This window comes from Pseudopodoces humilis, chromosome 1 (genome assembly GCF_049639895.1).
Source record: "Pseudopodoces humilis isolate 2021_Gansu_Grassland_sample_001 chromosome 1, ASM4963989v1, whole genome shotgun sequence".
Lineage (NCBI taxonomy): Eukaryota > Metazoa > Chordata > Aves > Passeriformes > Paridae > Pseudopodoces > Pseudopodoces humilis.
This window is the reverse complement of record NC_142200.1, coordinates 21,721,725-21,745,341: the sequence shown is the minus strand read 5'-3', so window position 1 is coordinate 21,745,341 and position 23,617 is coordinate 21,721,725. Positions and strand designations below refer to the sequence as shown.

The window sequence follows — 23,617 nt, the reverse complement described above, 5'->3', positions numbered from 1 at the left end:
GACGGGGCGGGGCCGTGCCCTGCGTGGGCGGGGCCACATTGAGTGGGGACGGATCGCTGCTGAAGTGGGCGGGGTCTGGCGGAATGACGGACGGGGCTTGGCGGGACGTGGGCGGGGCCTGGGCCAGGGGCGGGCGCGGCTGAGGGGCGGGCGCGGCTGAGGGGCCTCCTCCCTCGTTCCGCAGAGGAGCTTTGAAGGCGTATTGAACATTACAGTCTCGCGGAAGGCTTCAGGAGCTGATGCGGGAGGAGACGTAGCGTCCTGAGCCTCCCATCATGGAATCACAGAATGCCCTAGATTGTTACGGACCTTAAAGCTCATCTAGTTCCAGCCCTGCTGCCGTGCCATCTTCTGCTAGAGCAGGTTGCTCAGAGCCCCATCCCACCTGGCCTTGAATACCTCGCAGGGATTGGGGGGCATCCATAGCGCCTGTACCAGTGTCTTCACCACCCTCACAGTAAAGAGCTTCTTCCCAATATCTAATGTAAACCTACTCTCTTTCTGTTTGAAGCCATTCCCCTTTCTCCTGTCACTACCACTACATGCTCTTGTAAAGAAAAGTCCCTCTCCATCTTCCGTGTAGGTTCCCTTCAGGCCACGATCAGGTCATCCCAAAGCCTTTTCCAGATTGAACAATCCCAATTCTCTCAGCCTTTCCTCATAGGAGAGGTGCTCCACCCCCTAATCATCTTGGTGGCTTCCTCTGGACTCGGTCCAACAAGTCTATGTCCTTCCTGTGCTGGAGAATCCAGAGCTGAACACAGTACTTCAGGCTGTGTCACCAGAACAGTGTCCCTGGGGACTATCACTTCTGACGCAGGGCTGATGGGGAAAATTATGGGATGGAGAAAATAAATCACTTGAGCACCGCAAGGCAGCAGCACAGGGGACACATGCGGTGGTGTGCCCCTGTGTCCCTGCTGTCCGCACCGTGCACACTGCCTCGCTAAAGCAGCAGCACCTGCCTTCTGTCCTGCACGACAGCCCCTCGCATGCCCCCAATTCTGCATGAATGGCCTGTCCTGATGGGATACAACCCCGAGCCCGAGCAGACACACAGGTTTCTTGCGAGAAACCAGCCACTGAGCTTGGGAATAGAGTTGGGCCCAATGCTGCCCGTGTTAGCAGGTTCAACTTTGGGTGCCCTCAGTGCAGCTCCCAAGTTCGCTGGGGCGATGGTTCTGCACTCCCAGTAGCTGTGCATTGTCCTTAGCCCATCCCCAAGCTGCTGGGTCCATAGCTGTGCCAGAGCAACAGTGCAAGGAAACTTCCTCCTGCCCCCCATGCAGGAGGGAGTCTGGAAACTACCAGCTTGAAAACTATCTCGCTGAGCACACATGCACTGCATTGTTTGGGACTGGGGCCACGACATGAGGCTGCCATTTTCAGGCTGAGGACATTTGTTCTCAGTCCCACAGTGCTGTCCATCCTAGAACAAGCACCCCAGGCAGGCGCAGGGAGGAGCAGAGTGCAGCAGCAGCTCAGCTGCTGTTTGAGTTGTGGAGGTTGCCTGTGACATCCCCTAGAGGATGCTCAGGGGTCCAGCCACAGGACAACAAGTTTGCTGCTGGTATGACATTATGCTCTTAAGAGGCTGCACCAGAAAGGCATCACAGGGTGTACCTTTCTTATGAAATTACAAACACAGGAGCTTTGCTAGACTTGCGCAGGTTAGCACAAGGATGGGAAAGTGTTGTGTTTGTTTGGTTTAGGAAGTGTGATGCCTTTATCAATATGAAATATGGAGCAACAAACTAAAAAGCCAAGACAAAACATGTTGTATTCACTTATTCTAGTATACTTATATTAATAGATATTATTTCAAATAAGGGAAATAATTTATAGCAATATATTGCTATGTCCTTCTCCTGGTATGGCTACCTCTATAGTAACTTTTTCTGATGTATGACCACAGACCTAACCAAAATATTTCCAACAGGATAACCTTCTCAGTGACAGGGAGCCTTTTGTCAAAATGCAAACCATCATCCCAATCATTTTTTTCTGGGTAACAACCTTGGGTTTCAACAGATCAGTTTAAGCATCTAAATTAACATCTAAACTTACATGGAGACAAAGGTATGTTGGAAAAAAAATGTTACCAAACTTAAGTGGAGCTGAAATATCACAAGTGAAATTCTGACATTGGTCCATCTCTAAAGGTAAAGTTCTCCAGGAATAATGCCTCTCTTAAGCACATAAATGATGCATGTAGTATATAAATAATAATATAAAAATGTTACATTTTGATGTGTCTCTATAGTCCAATTTCTTTTATTGAAAAAAAAATAAATTTCTATCCCTTTACAGAGCATGGTTAAATCAATTTTGAAGTATACTTCAAACTTTTCTTTGGCAACTGAAAAGCAAACTCCATTCTATGTCTCTTCCTGTTCCTCTTTTTCCCCTTGTCCCAGCCCTCAGGTGCATTGCTGTTCTTCCCCATCAAACTGTGACTTTGCTTTTAGCTCTTTATACTTTCACTCGGTTGGTTGTGGTCTGGTGAAACATTCATCTTTCGTTCTTGTTGAAATTACTGGCAAGGGAGTATAAAGCTCAGTGGGCCTCGTCAAGTCCTGGGTGCCATTCCTTTTGCCTGTTCCGGGTTTTATGTCACCTTGCGAAGTGCGGGAGGCATGCATGGCTCCGGGAGAGGGAGCTGTTTCCAAGGGTACCCTTGAAGCCTCCACTCAGGAGAGAACAACTTTCCTTAGCTGTTTATAAAACTAGTTCTTTCCAGTAATGTGCTTTTTAAAAATCTCTGCATTTCCGAAATAACTTTCTGACAGACACTTTTAGCATTAAACCCCAAATTATGTCCCTAAATCTAGGTGGAATAAGGATTGGGTTGGGGGTGGTGGGAATACATGCAGAAATTGGCACTAATGTCTCTTCCCCCCCAGATCTCCCTTCTGTGAAAGCCTCTCCTGTGGTCCATAAAATGTCCTTTATAAAGACAAATGGCCAGACCAAATCAGATGAAAATTACACTAGAAGAAAGAAAAGGCTTTGACCCCACTAAAATTCCTTAAACAATATTATACAGCCACTGTTTATGTTAGAAACAGAAGCTGGGAGTGGATGGGCCTTGACAGCAGCTGTTTGAGAATTAAGGGATGGGGGAAGGCACATCAGGGAGAGTTTGGCTCCCAGGCACCCTCAGCACCCTCAGGGATCTTGAGCTCTCCTCCACAATGAGGCCATGATACAGCAGAAATAGAAGAAAGGCAGGGAAGCAGCAGACAACGTCTGTCTCCCACAAACAAGTCTCAAGATGGAGCAACCCAGGGAGCAGCTGGCAACCTCAGGAAAAGCAGTGTTACCTCTGCCAGCACTAACAGCAGGCACTGTGGTCTCATCCAGCCCCCCTGCCTGCCCCAGCATGCTCAGCCAGGGAGGTCAGCTCCTTCTCGGGCTGGGTCAGGTGTTACTCTGGCTCTGGGGCTCTGCGGGCTGGTGCTCAGTTTGGCAGTGAAGATGAGCATGCAGGGAATGCAGAGTACTTGGGAAAAGCAGGTCCACTCCTCACCCTGCCCTAACTCTGTGCTTGCCTGGTGAGAGGGCAGGACCAGGGTTGCCAACAGAGAGGGAGAACTTAATCCAGAGAGCAGTGGTCTTGAAATTCTTTCACCACTTTTCCCCACTAAAATACTGACAAGGTTGTGTAAGAAAGCACCAGTTAGAGGTATGAAGAGGTAGCAGAGTCACAGCACTGTGAGAAAAGTCACTGGTGGAACACTGACCTATCCCAAAAATTAGAAAGCAACTTCATCTTTTTGGGTGAATGAAATCAACTCAGTGTATTTAAAATTGAAGTCAGGGTGATGCCTTGTTGGGATTAATTAAAAACAGAGGCCAGACAAAATTAAGGGAATAAAAAGTGGTTGTATTTATTGAAGGACCTTCAGGTACACTTTGGGCAGACAAAGCCCACCCAGGGGCTACACCCAAAAAAATGGACAACGGGTCATGAGTTTTCGTACTTTTATAAGTTTGGTCTATTTTCATATTGGGGGTTAATCTTCAATTACAGGTAATTCAGGTAATGAAGTAATTTACCCCAAGTTTTCTCCACCCCCAACTCTCTTTTATTTTACATTTTTCAGGGCCTGAGACAGAAAGGTGTCCTTGATTCCCAGGCCTAGAGAGGGTTTGTTTTGTCTGACCAAAATGGGAAAGCTGCACCTAACACTCTATATGGAGTTTAGATTTATACACTAAATAATTGCAGGATTATAAATATATGAAAAATATAAAAGATAAAATCCTAAAGCATCAAGGGACTCTCCTGTAGCAGCACTGACACCAATGCCAGTGTATCAGCAAACAAGCCGTGCTGGCAGGGTTACACATACCTGAGGACAAACAAGCAAATTCATGGAGCTGGCCAGGATCACCTGTGGAGTCTCTTGCAGCAGTTTGGCTGCAAGGAATCAGCACTGGACATAGTGAATATGTGGGCTCATCCAAGCAGCATACATTTCTGCAGAGAAATCCCAAAGCAACTTCTTCTCTGTGTTACAGAACCCCAAGAACTGCCCCTCCCCAAATGCCGTGGTAAGAACATCATCAGCTTTTTTCATTACTCATCGGAAAATCCAGTGAACAGTAAAATGAGGTACTAAAAAAACAGGTATGTGTGCTAATGATGTATGCTGTTGTTGACAGTGTATAGTTTACTGAGAGAAAAGGTTGGAAAGAAGAGAAGAACAAGAAAAAATCATTCTGAAGTCTGAAAAATGAGCAGTACGTGGCCACCCTATGAAACAGTCTGGGGTGGATCATTCTGTTAAATTCTCTGACCTTCTGAGGTCTTTATAAGGCTGGAGTGGCAGCACTGCTGATCCTGAGAGAAAGTGGGGATCACTCTGGCAGCCAGGGATGCAGAGGAACATCTGGAGCTGTACCCCTGCTTAGCCCCTTCCCTTGAGTGTCAGAAGGAAATGTGTAGAACTCAGGACTTGCTCCTTGTCAGAGCTGCCAGGTGCCTGAGGCGGTAACAGGTATTGACCCATTATCAGGAAAGCTGCAGTAAATGTGTGATATGACTGGGAGGGATTTCAAATTGTAGCCTCTGCAAGAGGGACAGTGTGTCTATAGCCATCCTTCCGGTGCCACAGGTCATATGCTAACCCTGAATGATGAGATCCAATTTAAAAAAGGAGACTGATCTGCTGACAAGCTAGGCCTATATCTTATTTTACCCATATGGATAAAACATGCTATTTTTATAGGATGAAAATATGCAAAAATACAGTCCTGCTTTGATTTACAGTCTGGTCAAATCTGCACAATTACACAACAATGTTGTGTGAACACCTGCAGCCATTATTCTCTAGTTTTGCACATCAGGGCTATTAAAAGTGACAGATTATGTTCCTTGATAATCATTGCATTTACAGCAAATGCAAACATGTTAATCTGATTTTCACAGGGTCATACACTGAACTATCCCCTGTTTTGTCAGGCAGACAAATGCAGCTCTTTGTTTCAGATCACTGGGAATGTAGAATCCCAGTAAGGCACAGGTCCACTAGATCTGAATTAAAACTTTTCCTCAGCCACCCTTGAAGCTGCTTTACTATGAGAAAGGAAGGAAAGAAAGAAAGGAGTTGTGGAGGAAAATGGGTCAAATGCAGAAAGGTTATCTTGTTAAGGACAAACCTTGAGGTTAAATACCATCTGTTATGAATACCTGAATGTCTGCTGAGACCTGGATAGCTTTTCAGCCAGTAAAAGCATGCTAAGAAGTATGTGTGTATGCACGTACATAAATATATACATGTATAAATACATACATTTGTATACCTATATGTGTAGCCAGCTTAAATCCAGTGCCAGTACAATGAGAAACTGCATTTTCTAAGGGACAAATTGTGCAGAAATCCACAGGTGCAGATTTCTAAAGATAGTAATTTGATGATAAAATCTTCAGATTGCCTCCTTTCCAGCAAATTACAAGGCATGTACTAGGAGCTAAGTTTCAAGGTCATTTCCATCCCAGGCCAAACAAAAATAGCTGTTTCAGAAGGCAGGTCTCTGAAGTTCATAAATCAGCATCACAGAACAGCCTTCGATGTACCTACAAATTTTGGATCAGTGGAACATTTGGCCTGAATTACTTGACACAACAATTTAGGATATTTTATTACTTGTTTAGGTACTGGTTGTTCTATACACAACAGCCAAAGAGCTGGGAAGAGAAGTCAGAAAAAAATAAAACTCTTGATTAATATACTCTTTTGAGAAGTCACTGTGATTTATTTGAAAAGTCTCAAGATTTGGGACTGTCAGAAAATAGATATAAATTTAATAGCTGCAGCAGGAATAATATGTCAGAAGGAAATGTGTAGACTTGCTCTTTGTCAGGAGCAAAAATACTCAAAAATCTTAGCAGCTAGTGAGCTCTGGAATGAGTGCAACAAGTTTGCTCATATAGTACTGGCCTGGAGAATTTAATGATTATCAGGGCCTTAGAGAAATCTTTTTCAAGTTTTCTTTTGGAAGTGTATTGCTGATTGTATATAAGAGGTCATAGGTATTTGTTGCTTTACCTCTGAATATATATCTGTCCCTGAATACTCATAGTTTACATTTAATTTTCCCAGCTTGTATTCCTGAATAAAATAACTAGTTCAATATAATTGTTTACTTTATTTGCTCTTTAAGGTTTGGGTTGGTTTTCGGAGGGTTTTTTAGCTACTTTGGTACTGCCTTCATTTGGGGAAGTACGAGGGTGGTACCTTGGATTAGAGAAGGCAGAGAGTCTGTGGAGAGGTGCCCTGCTGAGGGGAAGGGATGGAAAACCTACCGAGGATTTTTCATCTGCCAACATCATGCTGCAGCCACTGTATCACTTGCATGAATTTCTTCGTGACTCTGTAGAAGCTGTGTACAATCCTGTGCTCCCAGAAGGTAGGACGGGCAGAGAGGCAGCCTGCATTTATCCCGGGGAAATGCGTTAGTGCTGAGCGCTCCGCAGAGGGCGCACGGTGTCCTGGCCTGCCCTGGTCCATGGCAGTCCAGCTGAAACGCTGAGGTGCAGCCCTGTCCCGGCGTGGTCCTGCCCCTGTCCAGCTCCAGCACTGGCTATGGTATGTCCAGCCTTCCTGCTGAAAAGTTCCAACTGCTCCTTCATGCAGGAGGAGGGAAGACCATGACATTGTTATTTTGTGATCGTGGGAGTCACCTGCCAAACGGCCCTCGGGTTCTCATTTCTATTTCTGTATCCTATCCAAGGCCTGTTTAAAGAAGATGAAATACAGAGCAAACTCTGGTGAGCCTTGCTGCCAATACACACTGTCTCATATTCCCTCTCTCTGGCCTTGCAAACCTAGAATTCCTTTCTCTGCTGTTTAAGTGAGCTGGATGGCAGCTGCACTCTGCAGGACACGCTTTGGTTAGGACAGGGAGGGAAGCAGGTACAAAGCTCTGCAGGCCAGAGAATGAACTGAACGTTACCTTTCCTTTTTTATTTTCCTCAGTGCCCAGTGTTTGATGAGTCCTGGTGGCCCATCCTCCTTACTTTGTTCTCTGAAAGATCACAGAAGAAAGGTGGGATGTCAGGTATGTTTCCTGGCATGTCAGGCTTCCTCAGCTGTCAGTACTTCTCCACAGCCACAGTCACTTCTATTTCCTGTCTGTGTCAGCAGAGCAGTGGGATGCCTGGGTGTCTTAATCTGTGCTGTGCAGGGAATCCCCATGTGCTGTCTAGGGAACTGACCTTGCTCCTACCACAGCAGTCAGGGTTTCACACCAACAGCAGGAATGTTAAATATATCTGAAATTAATTTTTAAGTTGCTAAGCCCTTTGTTGCACTTCTACTTTTGTTGTCACACAGCAACATGTTTTGCTAATCCTAAAGTTACCAGCATTTCAGCATCTAGTGTCTCACAGAAATATTATAGAGAGAAATCTATAGAGCCTACAGTGGATTTTTTTTTTCTGATACTTTTTAAAAGCATCCTGAAAATTAACTCAAACTGAGGAAGCAGAAACTATTGCAGGAATTATTGGAGTTATTGCTATTGTTCTCTCATGGCTGTGAAACATCACAAACCCTGGACGAATGTCCAAATACAATATAGTTTGTCTGAATAAATTTCTAGGTGGATAAAAAATGTTCACTATGAAAAAATGTTCATTTTTAGTCTAAATTTGACATAATCAAATATGGCTTGGGTGCAAAAAATATATTATCTGCTTATGCAAGCAAACGTGTGGTAAAGATGCTTCATTTTTACTCTCTGGGAAGCTTTTAGGCCACCTCAACTTTCCTGGACATCTGCTGATTTGCCTATAAGCAAATATAAAATATTATCTTTATTTTACCTTTCAGGCTGATGGTAAGGATGTTACAGGTGGCCGCTGAACCCAGAGGGCTCTGTAAACCAGAGATTCCTTTTTGCCTCCGAGCTGCTGGGTCTGTCTGTCCCAGTGCCACGGATGCACCCTGCAGCTGTTCCTGCGCGCAGGGAGGGCCGGCAGCGGGGCTGCGGCTCCGGTGTGTGTGCGAGCACAGCCCCCGGGATGCCCATTCCTCACCCAGGCAGTGCAGATAACCCAGCCCTGCGGCTCCTCTCCCCGGGTCCGGGCTGGGGGTCCCGAAACAAACCCCACACCCTCAGTCTCAGGTTCACAAGCTAAGCCACATTCACGGACCGCCAAACATCGGCGTGGTCTCCAAGTCCGCCTAACACCCCTGCCCAGACCCGGACCCTCTTACCCGGACTATGGATCTCCTCTACTCGAAGCTATCGTGTCTCAAAGCTTGCTGGCGAGGTTTACGTGCACACCCCCAGGGTTAAACTGGACCTGCAGTCCCTTCCCACCTGCTGCCACTCACACCTTGTGGCACCCTCACACAGCGCAGAAATCCGCCCCGGGGCAGGGACGGCGCGGCGGTGGCCAGGGCTGAGCGGCAGGGCAGGATTTAAGGCTCCATCGCCGGGGCCGCCCCGCCGGCCCCCGGCTCCGTAGGTCGGTGCTGCCCGGCGGCCGCACCAGCTGCGCTCCGACCCGACCCGACCCGACCCGACCCGGCCCGGCAGTCGGCAGCGGCTGCAGAGCCCGCCGGCCCCGCCATGGGCTGCTCCAGCAGCGCCCGCAGCCGCCTCCAGGAGCCGCCGCCGCTGCCGGGTGAGCGGGGCCGGGGGAGCCGGGCGGGACAGACCGCAGAGCTCTTCGGGGATGCGGGGCCGCCCGCCGAGCTCTTCGGGGATGCGGGGCCGCGCTGCTCTCAGGGTGGTCCCGTCCCGTGGCGGGGAAGGCGCCGCAGGTGCGCGAACCTCAGGAAGGCGGCGGGGCCAGAAGCCCGGACTTGCCTCGGCTTTAATTCTGCCCGCACAGTGGAGGGAACTGTGCCCCGTGAGTGGTGGCTTCGAAACTCGTGTTTCTTGTGAATGAATGCTTAAGTCCCTTCCGCTCCGCAGGCTTTTTTTTTGTTTGTTAAATTTCCAGGAAAGTCCTGCTGCTGGTTATTTTGTGTAGTACCTTGCCAGTCTACTGCCTTTTCCTTCCCTCATTAAAAGAATAGTGAACTAGCAATATTCTACTTCTAGTTCTTCTGAACTACTATCCTTCCTTTTTCTAACAAAATCCACCCCGACATAGTGTGCAGCATCGGCGATGTTCCTGTGGCTTTAATTGGCTCATGTCACAGCAGATTAATTTTGTGAGCAAGGTATATTTGTAGCATGTTCCATAAGAATATCCTTGCTATTCAGGGGAAGTAAAACAAAACTTTGTTTCCATATTCATATTTAACTCTTTGCTTCAAGGAAGGTTTGGAAACACATCTGTAAGAACCTGCCTGCTGCAATTACAGGAATTGTCCTGTCCAGAAAGATGTATTTTGAAGGCAGATACAAAAAAGTTGTTTGCATTTCGTTTTACTGCATTTTTTCCCTATATTATTGAATTATGATCTGTTGTTGTTGCTCTGCCTGCAGCATCCATGGTTTCTGTGTGGGTTTATATTGTGTGTGTTTTCTGGTGGTGCTGTGACTGCGGAGAGGAGAGCAGGTTGTGTGGGCTGAGCTTTGTCTGTGCCACTACAGAGCCAGCACACATCTGCAAATCGAGGAGCCCGGCTGAAAGTATCAGGAGAAACCTCTTTATTCTGTACCTGCTGTCTCATTCACCTGGTCAGTGTACCAATTCCTCTGCCTTTCCATTCTCCACTGAAAGATACCTGCAGGAACACTGAAGGGCTCAAGGAACCAGCAGAAGTAATTTATTCTGAGTATTTCAATTATTCTGTATAAAAGCATGTTCGTGGCAGGATAGGTCATAAAATGTACTAAATGCATACACTAATGTCATGGTAAGGATGAAGTACAGTTTGTAATTACAACTGAAAGATCTGCATTAATTTGGCAATTACTAACCAGATATGTTAACAATTTTATAATTTATTTTAATGAGAAAAGATAATTTGAAAAAAAACCTAAATAAGTTAATAGAGGAAAATTTATTTAATTTTCTTCTGTTGATGTGTAACTCACAAAACTTTGAGGCTTTTCCAGAAGGAAAGAAAGCAAAGAGAAAGTACTCTAGCCATGGCCCACATACATTCACTGTGTTTTTCTTTGTTTCTCCAGCTGAAATAGTCTACAGCAGAGAAAATAAAAATTTTAAATTTAAAAAAAACAAAACTAGAAGGAATCCTAGGAATGCTGACTGCCACATGATATTCATTTTTCTTGGGGATAAAGGTATTGAACAGATTACTGAGAGGATTTATTTTTTCCATATTAGGGAATTCTCTGCATTTCAGATGAGAGCAGAGGAATGCTTCCAGGGTTTCCAGCAGCGCAGATCTTGTGTTGCCTGGCAGTATTTTATAATCCAATTTATAGAAAACATTTTGATTTAGAGAATGCTAGCTGGAAGTTACAGGGCTAGCGTTTACAGGAGCTGCAGGAGATTCTTAGTAATAATACATTTGAATTGTTTCTTTTTCTGCTAACATAAATTAAAACTCTATGTAACGTTCTAATTTTCATGGCTCATTTGTTTCTGTCTGTAGGTTTTAAAAGCTCTCTGTCCATCTGGCACTGAGCAAGGTGAAGGTATGAAAAGTGTCTAAAGGGACGAAAAATAAAAATGTGGAAAGATGGAATGCCTGGTCTCTGAGCATGCATTGCTTTTTAAATCACTGCTTACAATAGCTTAAGATTTACTCACTATTTTTCTGATTGGGTATCTATTTCACCTTGAGCTTCATTTTAGGAAAAGGAGTGCTTGGAAGACAAGGTGTGAGAGAGATCTAGAGAAAGTAATCATGGAAATATATTTGCTGTTTCTCATAATACAAGAACTGCCACTTGAAATGACCAGCAGCAGGCTTAAACCCAGGCAAGATGTATTTTAGAGGGGATGTAAATGGGCTGCAGCCCTCATTACCATTGGATAGTCTGGAGACTGAGTGTAAACAGATTGAAAAGGGGTTTGAACAGGTTGACAGAGGAATTCCACTGACAGACTGGCACTCAGCCCCGTGGGCTGGGGCCCTCTGCCCTTTCCCCTGCCCCTTGGCAGCTGTCAGAGGCAGGGTCTTGCCCTGGGGGGGGTCTGTTGTCCGAGACCCATAGCTGAGTTTATGTCCTGTTGTTTGAGTTGCATTATAAACTTCCATACCACTGTGGATTTGGAGGGACTGGTTGGAACTTGGATAGTTTGACAGTTCCTGGGACAAATGAGGTTTTATCTGTCTCATAGTCAAAGTTGCCTTCTGTCTGTCTCAACAGTCCAGATTCTCAGTTCTTGCTCTTCTTCTGGCTTAGCCATCCTTCCCTGGGTCTGTAGGCACACTCTGACTAGGTAACACTTGCTGGGGAGGTATTTTATTTGAGTGTCTCAAAAGAGTTATAAACTTACTTTAAGGGCAGCAGTATTCAGGCAGATGTTTTAAGAGCAGAGTATACGGTATTTTTTTCCTGTTCATCTATGAACACCTATGTCTGTATGAGCATATATATATGTGTTCATCTGTGAACAGTGTCATATGGTTCTGCTTTCTGGCTTTGACACTGCAATCATAATTTTCTCGGGAAATACAGTTTTTCCAGTTTTGTAATTATTATATAAACATATTTCATGCTTGAATTACTGGGAGTTTCACCCTGAGATTCTTTAGGAAAAGGTTAAGTACAAGATCATGTCAAACTGAATTTCATTAGAATGTTAGTAAGTCAGTCTGATAGGTAGGTATAGCTCATTTTGAGTCTTCAGCTTTTATCCTTAAATACCTGTCAAAGCAAGTTTGTCAGTTCTTTATTCATTATTTTTTTTCTGCCAAGACCCATTACATTTCTAGCCAATAAGTTGGTGAAAGATGAAAGAAGCGGAAGTTTTAATTTGTTTAGGCTTCCTGTTGTTGAATTTTTTATTAAACAAATTATAGTATGAACGGTAGTTCAATACTGAAAAAGACAGTTTTTTTCCTTTTAAGAAGAGGGCACTACTCATCCTCTGGGCTCTCAGGGTTTTTATTCAATCTACCTGAAGGTACCACCAGAATTTCTCACATGCAGCCCAGGACCACAGCTCCCTCACACTCCCCACATCAATCCTGTGCTTGGTTTGGGACAGGAAAAGGTGCTTCCTTGCAGTGTCCCATCACCAGCAAACCATGTGCACACTGCAGATTCTTAAGGGAAAATGTAACAGAACATTGACCTACAAGCAAGTCTGCTGTCTTTGTATGAAAATGTATTACATGCATCAAATTAAAAGTTTTAAGAGCAGCATTATCCTCTGATGGACATGTGTGGGTATGTGCAGCAGACCTGTGAGAGAGTATTATCTGTAGCCAGGAGGGATCTCTTTGACAGGTAGTGCTTGTGTGGTTCACTGTGGGTTTAGTTGTCATCCAGCTCATGTGCCCAGTCACCAATTATCTGTAATTCTCTTTTTCCTTTCCTTGTCCTACTGAAACTGAAAGCATCATCAGGTGCAAACACCCTGACTGCAGATGACCATGAAACTGACAAAACACAGCTGGACCCAGCAGAGCGTGTGAGCCTTGCCTCTGAGGACACCAACCCAGGCCAGCAGCTGCTGGGAGAGGAGGGCTCAGCCACGATCCTGGACGTGATGGGGAAGACAGAGTCAGTCAGCAAAAGGGAGGAGCCAGAGGGCACTGAGCCCCTGCCTGCAGGAGAGGAAGAAAGCTCTGAGCTGCCCTCTGTGTGGCGAGAGGAGAGCAAGGGGCCTTCGCCACCAGCACCAGGAGAAGAGGCTGGGGCACCATCACCAGGACCAGCGGAGGACAGTGGGCTGGTAGAGGGCAGTGACAGCTCTGTAGTGGAAATTGTCGAGAAAGTACATACTACTGAAGAGGACCACCTCATTGAGGGTAATATTTGTGCTTTCATAAATTCAGGAGACCAAAATTTGCCTCCAGGGACTTCTGCGTGGGTCCTTTTGGCTTTACTAAGAGCCTCAAATGAGCCTCTGGAGTCAGAATTTGGTCCAGCGAGTCTGTACCATGTGAGGCATAGGAGAATGTGGCTGCGGAAGCCTTGGATATACAAGTCCAAGCTATAATAAATTTAATCAGCATTTCCACCTCTGCTGTTTCATTTCATATGCGTTTTGTTCTTGGCAGGTAAAATGTCCCACCATAACCCCCATTTAAAACATTGTGTCCCTGGGTAGCTCAGACACATTCCTTGATATTTGCCCAGTACAAAGGCTCGATTGCTTAGTCACATGTATTAATTATAAAGCAACTGTCCTTGCACACATAAAGCTGGAGGGTGCATGCTTCGATATAGAAGTAAAAGCATCTCTTTGATGCACACTTGGCATGTCCAGGAAACTTGGCTACAAAACAGGCAGAATAGAAGTAGTAGTGGAGAGACATAGGGCTGTCTTTGCACAGATGCTTGGAGATGACTGGGTGGGGAGAGAGGCTGTATGAGGAAGCGGTGGTGTCTGAGGTGATGGGTATTTCCATGTGCTGTGGAGGGACATTCAGCAGAAGGTGTGCTCCTTCCTGGAAATTGCAGGCTATATTCATCTTTGGGTTAGTGCCCAGAGGACATGGACTGCTCATACAGAAGAACACTTCGCAGGAGGAATCAAATTTCTCCTAAATGGTACAAAGTAGCTCAGTAAGGAATCAGATACATCCTGGGGTAGCTCTTCTTCAGGGGATAAGCAGGTAAAGCACATGAAAAGTATTTCTCTGCAGGGAGACATCTTCACTCCACTTTTGCCTTGAAGAAGTGCAAGGGGCGGAAGGACTGATCTGTGTGAAGTCCAGAGTCAGTTACACACACTCCCACTAATCCTGTGGCTTTGTGCTGCATGTCTCTGAACTGGCCATATGAATCTCATTTCTGTGCATCCCAGTAGCTGAGCATGGTTGTAGGATTGCTTTGTCCTCTCCTGTGTCTCTGCATGAGAGAATTTTGTCCTCTACATAAAATGGGCATCTACCCTCTGGAATAAAGCCTTGTTTTATGTAAGCAGTAAATGACAGGTTGCTCACCTGTTAAACACACATCCTGCCCAGCTGCAAACTCCAATTTCATTATTCACCATTTCTAAGCCTCAGGGCAATGCCAGAGGCAGAGCAGCACGCCCTGGACCTTGCACTGTCATCTCTTGTTAGTGGAAACATGTTTACAGTTGTCTGGCTGGCTGAAGATGAGTTGTGGGGCTTTTAGCACCAAGTGATGCATGCAGGGCAAGTGAATGAAGCTTTTGAGGAAAAGAGTTTTGCTCCTATTACTTCCAAGGTAGAAGTAATACCTTAATTTGTATGCATTCTCTTTCCAGAGGCATCTGATGAAGAAGGGATTTTCTATTTTTATGCTATGGTACATATGATATTTAGCATTTGTTTTACTTTCCTTTATGCTTCTGTATCTATGGGAGGAAATGAGATAGGCAGCAGGTTCCCTGGGAAAGCAGGGTTTCAGCCAGACTTGCATGTTCCATGTTTTCTGTTCCTGTTTTGTTCCAATTTCAAATAAAACTGCATATGTATGAAATAAAATCCAGGAAAAATAATTAGAACAGAAATAGTACTCATGATTTACTTTGGACACAGCATCAAGGGGAGTTTGTGAAAGCATTAATAGAACTTCATGAGCATGAGGCAACCATATAGCTGGACGATGAAAAGTGTTTGGGATCATCCTATTTGTTCTATATGGGGTTCATTCAGAGGGGTTAATTCAGAGGGTACCTTGGTAAGGGGCATTGAAGAGCTGTCAAAGCAAAATCAAGTTTACAGAAAGGAGCTGGGGGACTTGGTGCTTTGTCTTAGTGGATCCTAATTTGATCTCCATGGTTACCATTCCCAGGTGAGACGGGAGAACAGGTGGAAACTGAGCTGCTCAGTGAGACAGTAAGTGAAGGGCCTGAAACAAAAGAAGAAGAAACAGGAGAAGCTGTGGATAGTGCAGCAGCATCAGAGATAGGTACGTTGACAGAGGAGGGAAGGACTACGTGGGTTATTGTTTAAGAGACAGCAAAGTCTGTGCTGTCCTTAATGAGCGTATCTTGTTATTCCCCTGTTGGCACACAGGTGCTTTCTGCATTTTTACATAAAAGAATCAAAAATACTTTACATTAAAAGATATATTTTTGGAAGCAATCAATTGGAAGTCATGCTTTTTACATGGGTCATCTTTATATAATACACAAGCCTTACCAGTGATAACTTTTCCCTCTTTGGGAAGAATGATAAGACTGTAACATGCAGTCTTGGAAAATAAAAACCTTTGTTAAAATCATGACTCTGCTTATTATTATTTGTGGGTTTGTTTTTGTAAGCTAAGCCTTAATGCTGCTTTGTGATTTCCATTGTGTGCCAGTCATTTTAGATTCCCTTGTTCTCCTTATCAGCTGAAATCAGCAGTGTGATGCTGTGGTGAAAGCACATTGCACAGCATGTTCAGACACATGGTGGGAAGGAAAGGCCACAGGCCAGTTAAAGTTCCTCTGGAAAACTGTCACACCAGTGAAGAGAAAAATTCAAGGGGATAAGATTATCCCTCTGGCAGACTTTGAGATGATGGTCAAAATTCTGTCACCATAGTCTTTCTACAAAAAAATTTCCACAAAATTTCTTCTTCCTCCACATTCACTGAGAACCTCACACTTGAGTCTATCATGTAAGGTGTGTTCACATGCCCCAGAAAGCAGAATTAGAATCATATTGTCATTTGGGATGGAAAAGACCTCTAAGATCATTGGGTCCAACTGTTAACTCAGTGCTGCCACGTCCATCACAAAATCCTGTCTGTAAGTGCTGCATCCACACATTTTTTGAATGCCCCCAGGGATGGTGATTCCACCACCAGAGGTTACCATATGGTATTGCTGGAATGTGGAAAAGGATGAGCAAGCAATGCAGACAACGCCTCTTTTCCCCAGCAAAAGTTATTGCAATAGCTGGAACCACCTTCTCCTCTCCCCTCCCTCCTAATCACTGGTGTACTTATTCATGCTCGAAATCTCTCTAGCTAGCAAGTATTTCTGTAATTCAGAAGAGAAACAGCTTCATCAGAAAGGATGGTAGCTACCCTACACCAGTGTCTTCAATGACTTCCAAAGGAACCTCTTGCAGCTGGGGTGAGCAGACTTTGGTTCCTTCCCAAAGCTAGTATGTGTCACAGCCTGAGGCAAGCCAGCGTGTATGCTTCTGCTAGAGGGCTAAGGGAAATGGTTTCCAGCACAAGCACTGCAGTGTGTAAGACAAATAGGGTGGTAGTCAAGAAGTTTGGTCAAGGCTTATGTACCTTTATGACCTTGTGATTACCCAAGTAAAATTAAATCAGCAGTGACAAAAAAAAAAAATGCTCACCTCCCTTTAATTTTCATGTTTCACAGTTGCTTATCTTTACAGATTGTTACTTTTTATGCTAGCCTAAAGCTATGCCTAAACCAAGCAGTTGTTGGCCATTGACAACTGTTCTTTTGCAGGATCTTTAAATTTATGCCAGATAACTTTGCCTATAAAGTCAAAACAAGTTTAATCAATCAACTTATTTTTAATGTCTTAAAATTATGTCTTTTTTAAAAGCTCCTATGCTCTTGCAAAGCATCACCTCTCTGTGCTGTGAAGCCAGCAAAGCAGTTAGCTTGATTCTAGGAAACCTCAAAGAACACCTTCCTGTTCCTGAAGAGTGAGAGAATCAGAAGGGCTTGGGTTGGAATGGACCTTAGAGATCACTTAGTTTCAACCTTCCTGCTATGGGCAGGGATGCCACCCATTAGATCAGGTTGGTCAGGGCTCCAGCTGGGAGCAACTTGGCCTTCAACATTTCCAGAAATTTCACCCAGTGATGATTACAGCTTTATTGAAATTCTTCCTGCTTTTGCCTGCTTTGGCAGTATTCTCCCCAACAGTTTTGTAAGGGAGCAGAAAGAGCAGTCCTGCTTCTATGTCTGTAACACATTTCACATGGTGGGAGTGCACTGACACAGCTCGGAGAACAGCTGCAGGCAAGAGGAGCAAACAATGCTAAGAATGGAATAGTGACCATTTAGACCTGGGATTCTGTTGTGTAAGGGAGCAATTCTTCCATCTTGAAAGGATATTGAAGAAATAAAACAAGATTCTGGGCAGGAAAGCAAGACTGCTCAAGGCAATGGAAAAATTCTTACTTTGAGCGACATCAAAAACACTCACAGCTTTATCTCTAGGAGGGTATGACTGAGAGGATGCAAGCTGGTCCTAGTTAAAGAAAACAACAGGGCTCTAAAGGTAGCTGATGTCCACCTAAGGACAAGGGAATGCTCAGTGACATGCTAAGTTTTGAATTTGAAATTAATGAATTAAAGAGAGCTGGCTTTTTTCATGTTACATTAACAATCTTCATAGTCATGAGGAATCACTGCAGTTGGATGTCTTTCATTGGTCACCTTCCTTCCCATGCAAATTTCCCACCTTTCCTGTGTTCCGTACCCACCCTCATGGAACACCACAATTCAATGTAAGGAAGTCCCACGTTCTCATGTTCCCTACCCTTGCAGAGTTTTCTAGCTGGGTTAAGAAGTAATTGGAGCTGGAATGGCCAGTCACTGTGATTTCAGACAATCATCCCCTTAGGCACTATCTTTTAGCTATCAAGTGAGCCCCAGAGCTTCTCAGCTGCTGATGGCCAACAGTAGCTTCAGAGCCTGGACAGTTCCTCAGCCATACTTTGTCATGGAATAGCTGAGGTAGAAAATATCTCTGGAGCTTGTCCTGTTGGGTTTTGAATCCACAGGGGTGGAGACTCCATCAACTGTGGGCAGCCTATTCCATAATTTAAAGTGTCCTTACAGAAAAAAAAATAAAAATCTTGTATTTAAAGGTAATACGCAGCACTTCAATTTATACTCCTTGTCTCTTGTCCTTATTTAGGATTTACTGTTCATGAAATGCCTGCCTCTGTCAAATCTGACTGGAATGACGTAGTGATTTCAAAAGTTGTTAAGAGAAAAGGCAGCAGGAGGAGGAGCTCGAGATTATAGCAGCGACACACAGATGTGATGTTAATGTCTGTAACAGGAAGACTGTGTATGAATGGGATGGGGGAAGAGGAAGCAGAAGCAGTGGTTGCTTTTAGGTCCACACAGACCATTCTTACAGATGTGGGAGAAGAGTTATCCTGTGATACTTCCAGGGAACTTTCACTTTGAGTTCCTGTCAGATTTAGTGAATATCAAGTTTTACCTTCAATTAATGGCTAAAAAATTTTTTTTCCATGTGTTTCAGAGACAGCTAATAACAAGGAATAGAAGTTGTCTCAATGAACGTCCTCTTCTTGGGCCTGCTCTTCTGTTCACATGAATATTTTTAAATTTTATTGGGTTGGGAAAATAGAATGGATTGAACCACAAGCTACAGACACATGATAGGAGGCACCAAAAAAAGTTTTATATAATACAGATTTTTTGAAGTCAAGCTGCCAAGACTTCAAGTGTTTGAAACACCCAAACTTTCATCTCCCTGCCACAAAGTGCCTTCTACACACCATGATCATTTTTCAACAGCAGTATGATCATTCCTTTTTCAATTACGAGTTTTTCCCAGGCTCAGATAACTGCCTTCAACCATTGAAACCTTCAACCAACATTATATAGGATAAAGAATAGAGTGTAGCTTTTTTCTCTTTAAATGATTGTATGTAGGCAGTTCCTCTGTGTGCCTGGACTACCAATGAAGGCAGCTGCTGAAGTGCACAGCACCTAGACGACTGGGAAAGTGCCCTTTTACCAAGCTCTAACTAAATGCAGAGGTGAGTTTTCCAGAAAATAGAAGACAACAGAGTGCAGTGTCCAGGACCAAGCTGTGTGCTGATCACTCCCTATTTCTAAACTCAAAAATATTGACGGGATTGTATTACAATATATGTGATGACTTCTGCAGAAGCAGTGAGAAGAGGGCATTTTTAGCTGAGTGGGAAGTTTTAGTTGTATAAATCCTAAAACTTCACAGCTGTTAACATTCATGGTCAATAATAACCTGTCTTTAGCTGTGTAACTTTCCTCATATGCCTTTGTGGCTTCTAAAATGGATTTCTAAGAGAGAAAACACAAACCTGTCTAAGAGACAAATATAAGCCTGTTCCCAAAGATAAGGTTTATATCATAAATTATTTATATTTATATTATATTCCTCTGGAATGCTGTCCTCCTGAAGAAATATGCTATCAGGGACTACCTGGGTTATTTTCCAAAATGCTAAATATTCATTTTGGAGATGAAGCTGAATAGCAATACTTTCAAACAAATTTCCTGTGAAAACAGGCCCTGGATATGATTTGTGGTTTGGGTAGAGTAGAATTTTTTTCTGTTGGTGAATATTGCAGGATCACAGAATCAATTAGGTTGGAAAACACCTCAAAGTTACTTGAGTCCAAATGTTGACTGAAGACCACCTTGTCACTGGACCATGGCATTAAGTGCCACATCCAGTCATTTCCCATCCAGGGATGGTGACTCCACCACTTCCCTGTGCATTCCAATGTTTAACAACCTTTCCAGTGAAGAAGTTCCTCCTGAACCTCCCCTTTGAGGAGCTTTGAGGCTATGTCCTGTGCAAAGGGACTCTGTATAATACATTGCTGGGGACTTTGTTTAACAAGGTTCTCTGTCATAAGGATGCAGGACATGGAGAAAAGGTCAGTTACCTAAAAATGGCAAGCACAATATTGCTCTAATAAGCTTTATTGTACAAAAAGACTTAACAAAAATCCTGCCACCAGTAAATTATACAAATCCCCTCAAAGAGATGATTTCATACTGCATGTACATGCCTGACTCCAGCTGACTCTTGTTTGTATTAAATAATCTAATTGATATCCTTGGCTTATTAACCTTTTGTATAAGCAGATAGTTCTTGGCTGTATCACTAAATTTAAAGTTTTCTGCTTCGCAGCATTCTTATGAACTTGTCACCTTCATTTAATGTCAACTTCCTGTAGGCAATACCATAAACTTTTAGAACCCAAACACATACTTTTTTTAGGGATTTTTTTCTAGGTGGGTGCCATCTTTAATTTTTTTTTTTTTTTAGTTTTTCTAGCCTTCTGTAATGGAGAAGCTAAAACAAGCTCCTAGCTCTATTAAAAAAATCTATTGACATTAAAGTGAGCATCAAAAATTCAGACAGAAGTAGTCAAAGTTTTTATCCACATACTCAAACCATTCCATGAAAAGAAGCCATGAAAACCAACACTGTGTACTTTCAAGAGCTGAGGAGTGGGGGAACAGGTACTGAGCAGAATGAGAGCACCCCAAAGTGACATAGGACCGGGCTGAGTGTACAGCCATGTTCCAGGATGCCCCAAGCACTTCCATCTTCAGCTGCATCTCATGGCTGATTTCCTCCTGTGAGCTGGGAATTCAGTTCAGCCACCAGCACATGTGCCAGCACAGCCCACTCCAAAACACAGGAGATTAAATTGGCAGAGACAAGCTGACTACTGGCAAGATCATGAATTGCAGTCTGGCAAGCATTGAACTATTTTTAAGCAAAAACCAACAAGAGGTTTGTGACAGAGATCTAATATTCATAGAAACAGAGGAGACTGCACTTAAATGTGAAATAAGTGTAAATAAAATATGAAGATTTTGACAAGGGAGTCAAAATGACCTGCTCACCTCAGAGTTATTCTTTCTAGCACTGTTGTAACAATGAAGACAGGTGACTATGTATGTTCTTCCTTACTGCTCAGCTCCTTCAGGCCATTAAGCAATGCAGATGAAAACAAGAGGAATATAAACCAGTCAGTGACTCAACAGTAGCAGTCTTTCTCAATCATCTTCATCCTTACATATTCTATATTCACAATAGTGAATTATCTTTTTCCTTTCCTAAAGAGGAAATATGCTTGATACTATGTTAAACATGAAAAATTAAATCACCTAAATGATCAAAATTTGCCTGCTAGAAATATACTGAGCACTCCTGCCCTGAGAAATAAGATGTCCCTACCATGCAAATTTCATTGATATCTAGTATTCATGGTCTGGGAGCTACCAAATCATGTACTATAGATCAAGGGCCAGTGCCTGCAGTTATTTGCCTCTGCAAACCTGGGACTACACAGAGGTTGCAAGGAGTAGAAATTGGTCTGTCAAAGAGCTTCCTCATGTTAAAGGCTGGGAAGAGGATATGCTCCAATATTTGTGTTTACAGGATACTCCTCCATATCTTAAGCAACATAATCTTTATTTCATTTTTAATATAGTCAAGAATTTTTGATCATTCTTTTGTATTTCATCAAAAGCTAAACAATCTCCAGCCCTCAACTTCATCCAAGGTAGAAGTAACCATTCCTCACTGCAGGGAGTGCTGGGCAGTACACTTGAAAGAACAAACTTAATTTCCAAGCTAACAAGAAAGTTCTGGTAGAATTTTTTTCTGCTTACCAATAAACACAGCCCTAGAAGAGGTTCAATTTGCACACTGTCAGCTCTATGCAGACACATACACACGCTGTTGGATCTCAGAAGATATCCACCTATCTGGCTGGCTAGGGTTTCACTCAATGAGGAACTGCTTTTAGGTAAACACTGCAGCAAGAGCAAGTCCTGGTAGAAGACTGGGGCCATTTATGTGGTTTAAGAGAACACAGTTTTATTAAAACTAGGTACTGAAATTTATTTTTTGCATTGTTTAATCTGTCGAGAATATAATCATTTAAAGAAGAAAGGGTCTTACTAAAAGAAACGCCTGGTAGAACATACACATTTCAGTATTTCATACATTGCTTTACTTTTACAGAAAGTGACCTGTTTTGCTGTGGTTTTTTAGTTACATGTATTAGAAACAAATTTTAAATGCTGAAATCAGGATGCCACAAGCTGAATTTCAACTTTGTATTTTGCATGCAGCTCACTCTAGCAAAGGAAAAAAAAAAAGCTGTTTTTAACATGCTTCTGTTTAAAACTGGATTTATTAAATGTCTATGTACTAAGTAGTTTGCAAATTAAGACCTAAGAGACAGACTTTTCATATTAGAGAATCACATGTTTTGGCCTTTTTGTTTTAAAGAATAGAATCATATAATATAACTCTGCTTAATAAAATAAAAGTCTTACGCTTCTCTGTGGAACGCTGATTTTTTTATTTTGAAAACTACTATGCTAGAGCTGTAAATAAGAGAGTTTATTTCATTTATTCTAGACTTCCTGTACCAGAAGAATACATATCAAAAAAATGTCTTGAATGGCTTTGATTTAAATATATAGTCTAAAAACTATAACTGTCTTCACCTGAAGAATGGTAGAGCTAAAAGGGAACTTCAGTTCCTGAGTTTTTGCAGAATGGCACCTCCTTACTGATTAAAACACTTAATGTGTTCTGCCCTGTTGGCAGCATTCAGCATGGAACTTTTTCCAGGTGTTTCATTTACATTTCAGTTTCAGACTGTCCCTTACTGTGGAAAGCAATGGTGTATTCCCTCTCCTACCACCGAAGTCTCCCAAGGAGGGCGGCAATGGACTTACACCGGCCAAGAAAATACCGCTACTGCCATCTCGTGTTGGGTTGGAGGTGGCACAAAGGCTGCGGGTCCCGCGTTAGGAAGGCAGAGGGGAACGGCGAGCAGTAAGAAGGGATAACCACCGTGATTATAAAAGACTGAACTTAGCCAATGTTCAAGACTCTTGAAATCAACTGATGTACAGTGAACTTTAACTAAATCCACTACAAATCAGTGAAATAAATCCCAACCAAGTAATTACACCTAAACAAAGCTGTAACAAAGAAACCTAAATATAAACTAGGAATTAAACTACATTAAAAAACTTAAATGTAACTCAAATTAAATTATTTTTAATGATTATTAATCGAAAAAATGAAGGAATATCTGCTTTATGCTTCCTAGAAAGTCATAGCCACATTAGTTAGTACTAACTCCTTCCTAACAAGTCTGACCATGTTTTTTCTTAGGTGAGATTGCTTATGGAGTCAAAGCTACAGAGCACAAGTTGCATTATTAGTACAGCCAAGGAAATAGAACAAGAACAGAAGCCAAAACTAATCAAAGTTTACATATAGGGAGCTTATTTAGAGAAAAGTCAGGTATTTTTCAAAGGCTGTTTGGAAGTTTGGTGTTTGAAATAACAAAGGTTTTATCTTGCATCTAATAAATACAA

At 43.2% G+C, this 23,617-nt stretch overlaps 1 protein-coding gene across 1 annotated transcript; it reads left to right on the top strand.

The window, feature by feature from the left end:
* The first annotated feature begins 9,084 nt into the window (after positions 1-9,084).
* On the top strand, positions 9,085-15,593 carry ERICH5 (glutamate rich 5). Its single transcript, XM_088065340.1, is given in 3 exon segments — positions 9,085-9,139; positions 12,948-13,361; positions 15,322-15,593. Coding segments are annotated over 3 exon segments (741 nt in total).
* Positions 15,594-23,617: the final 8,024 nt, after the last annotated feature.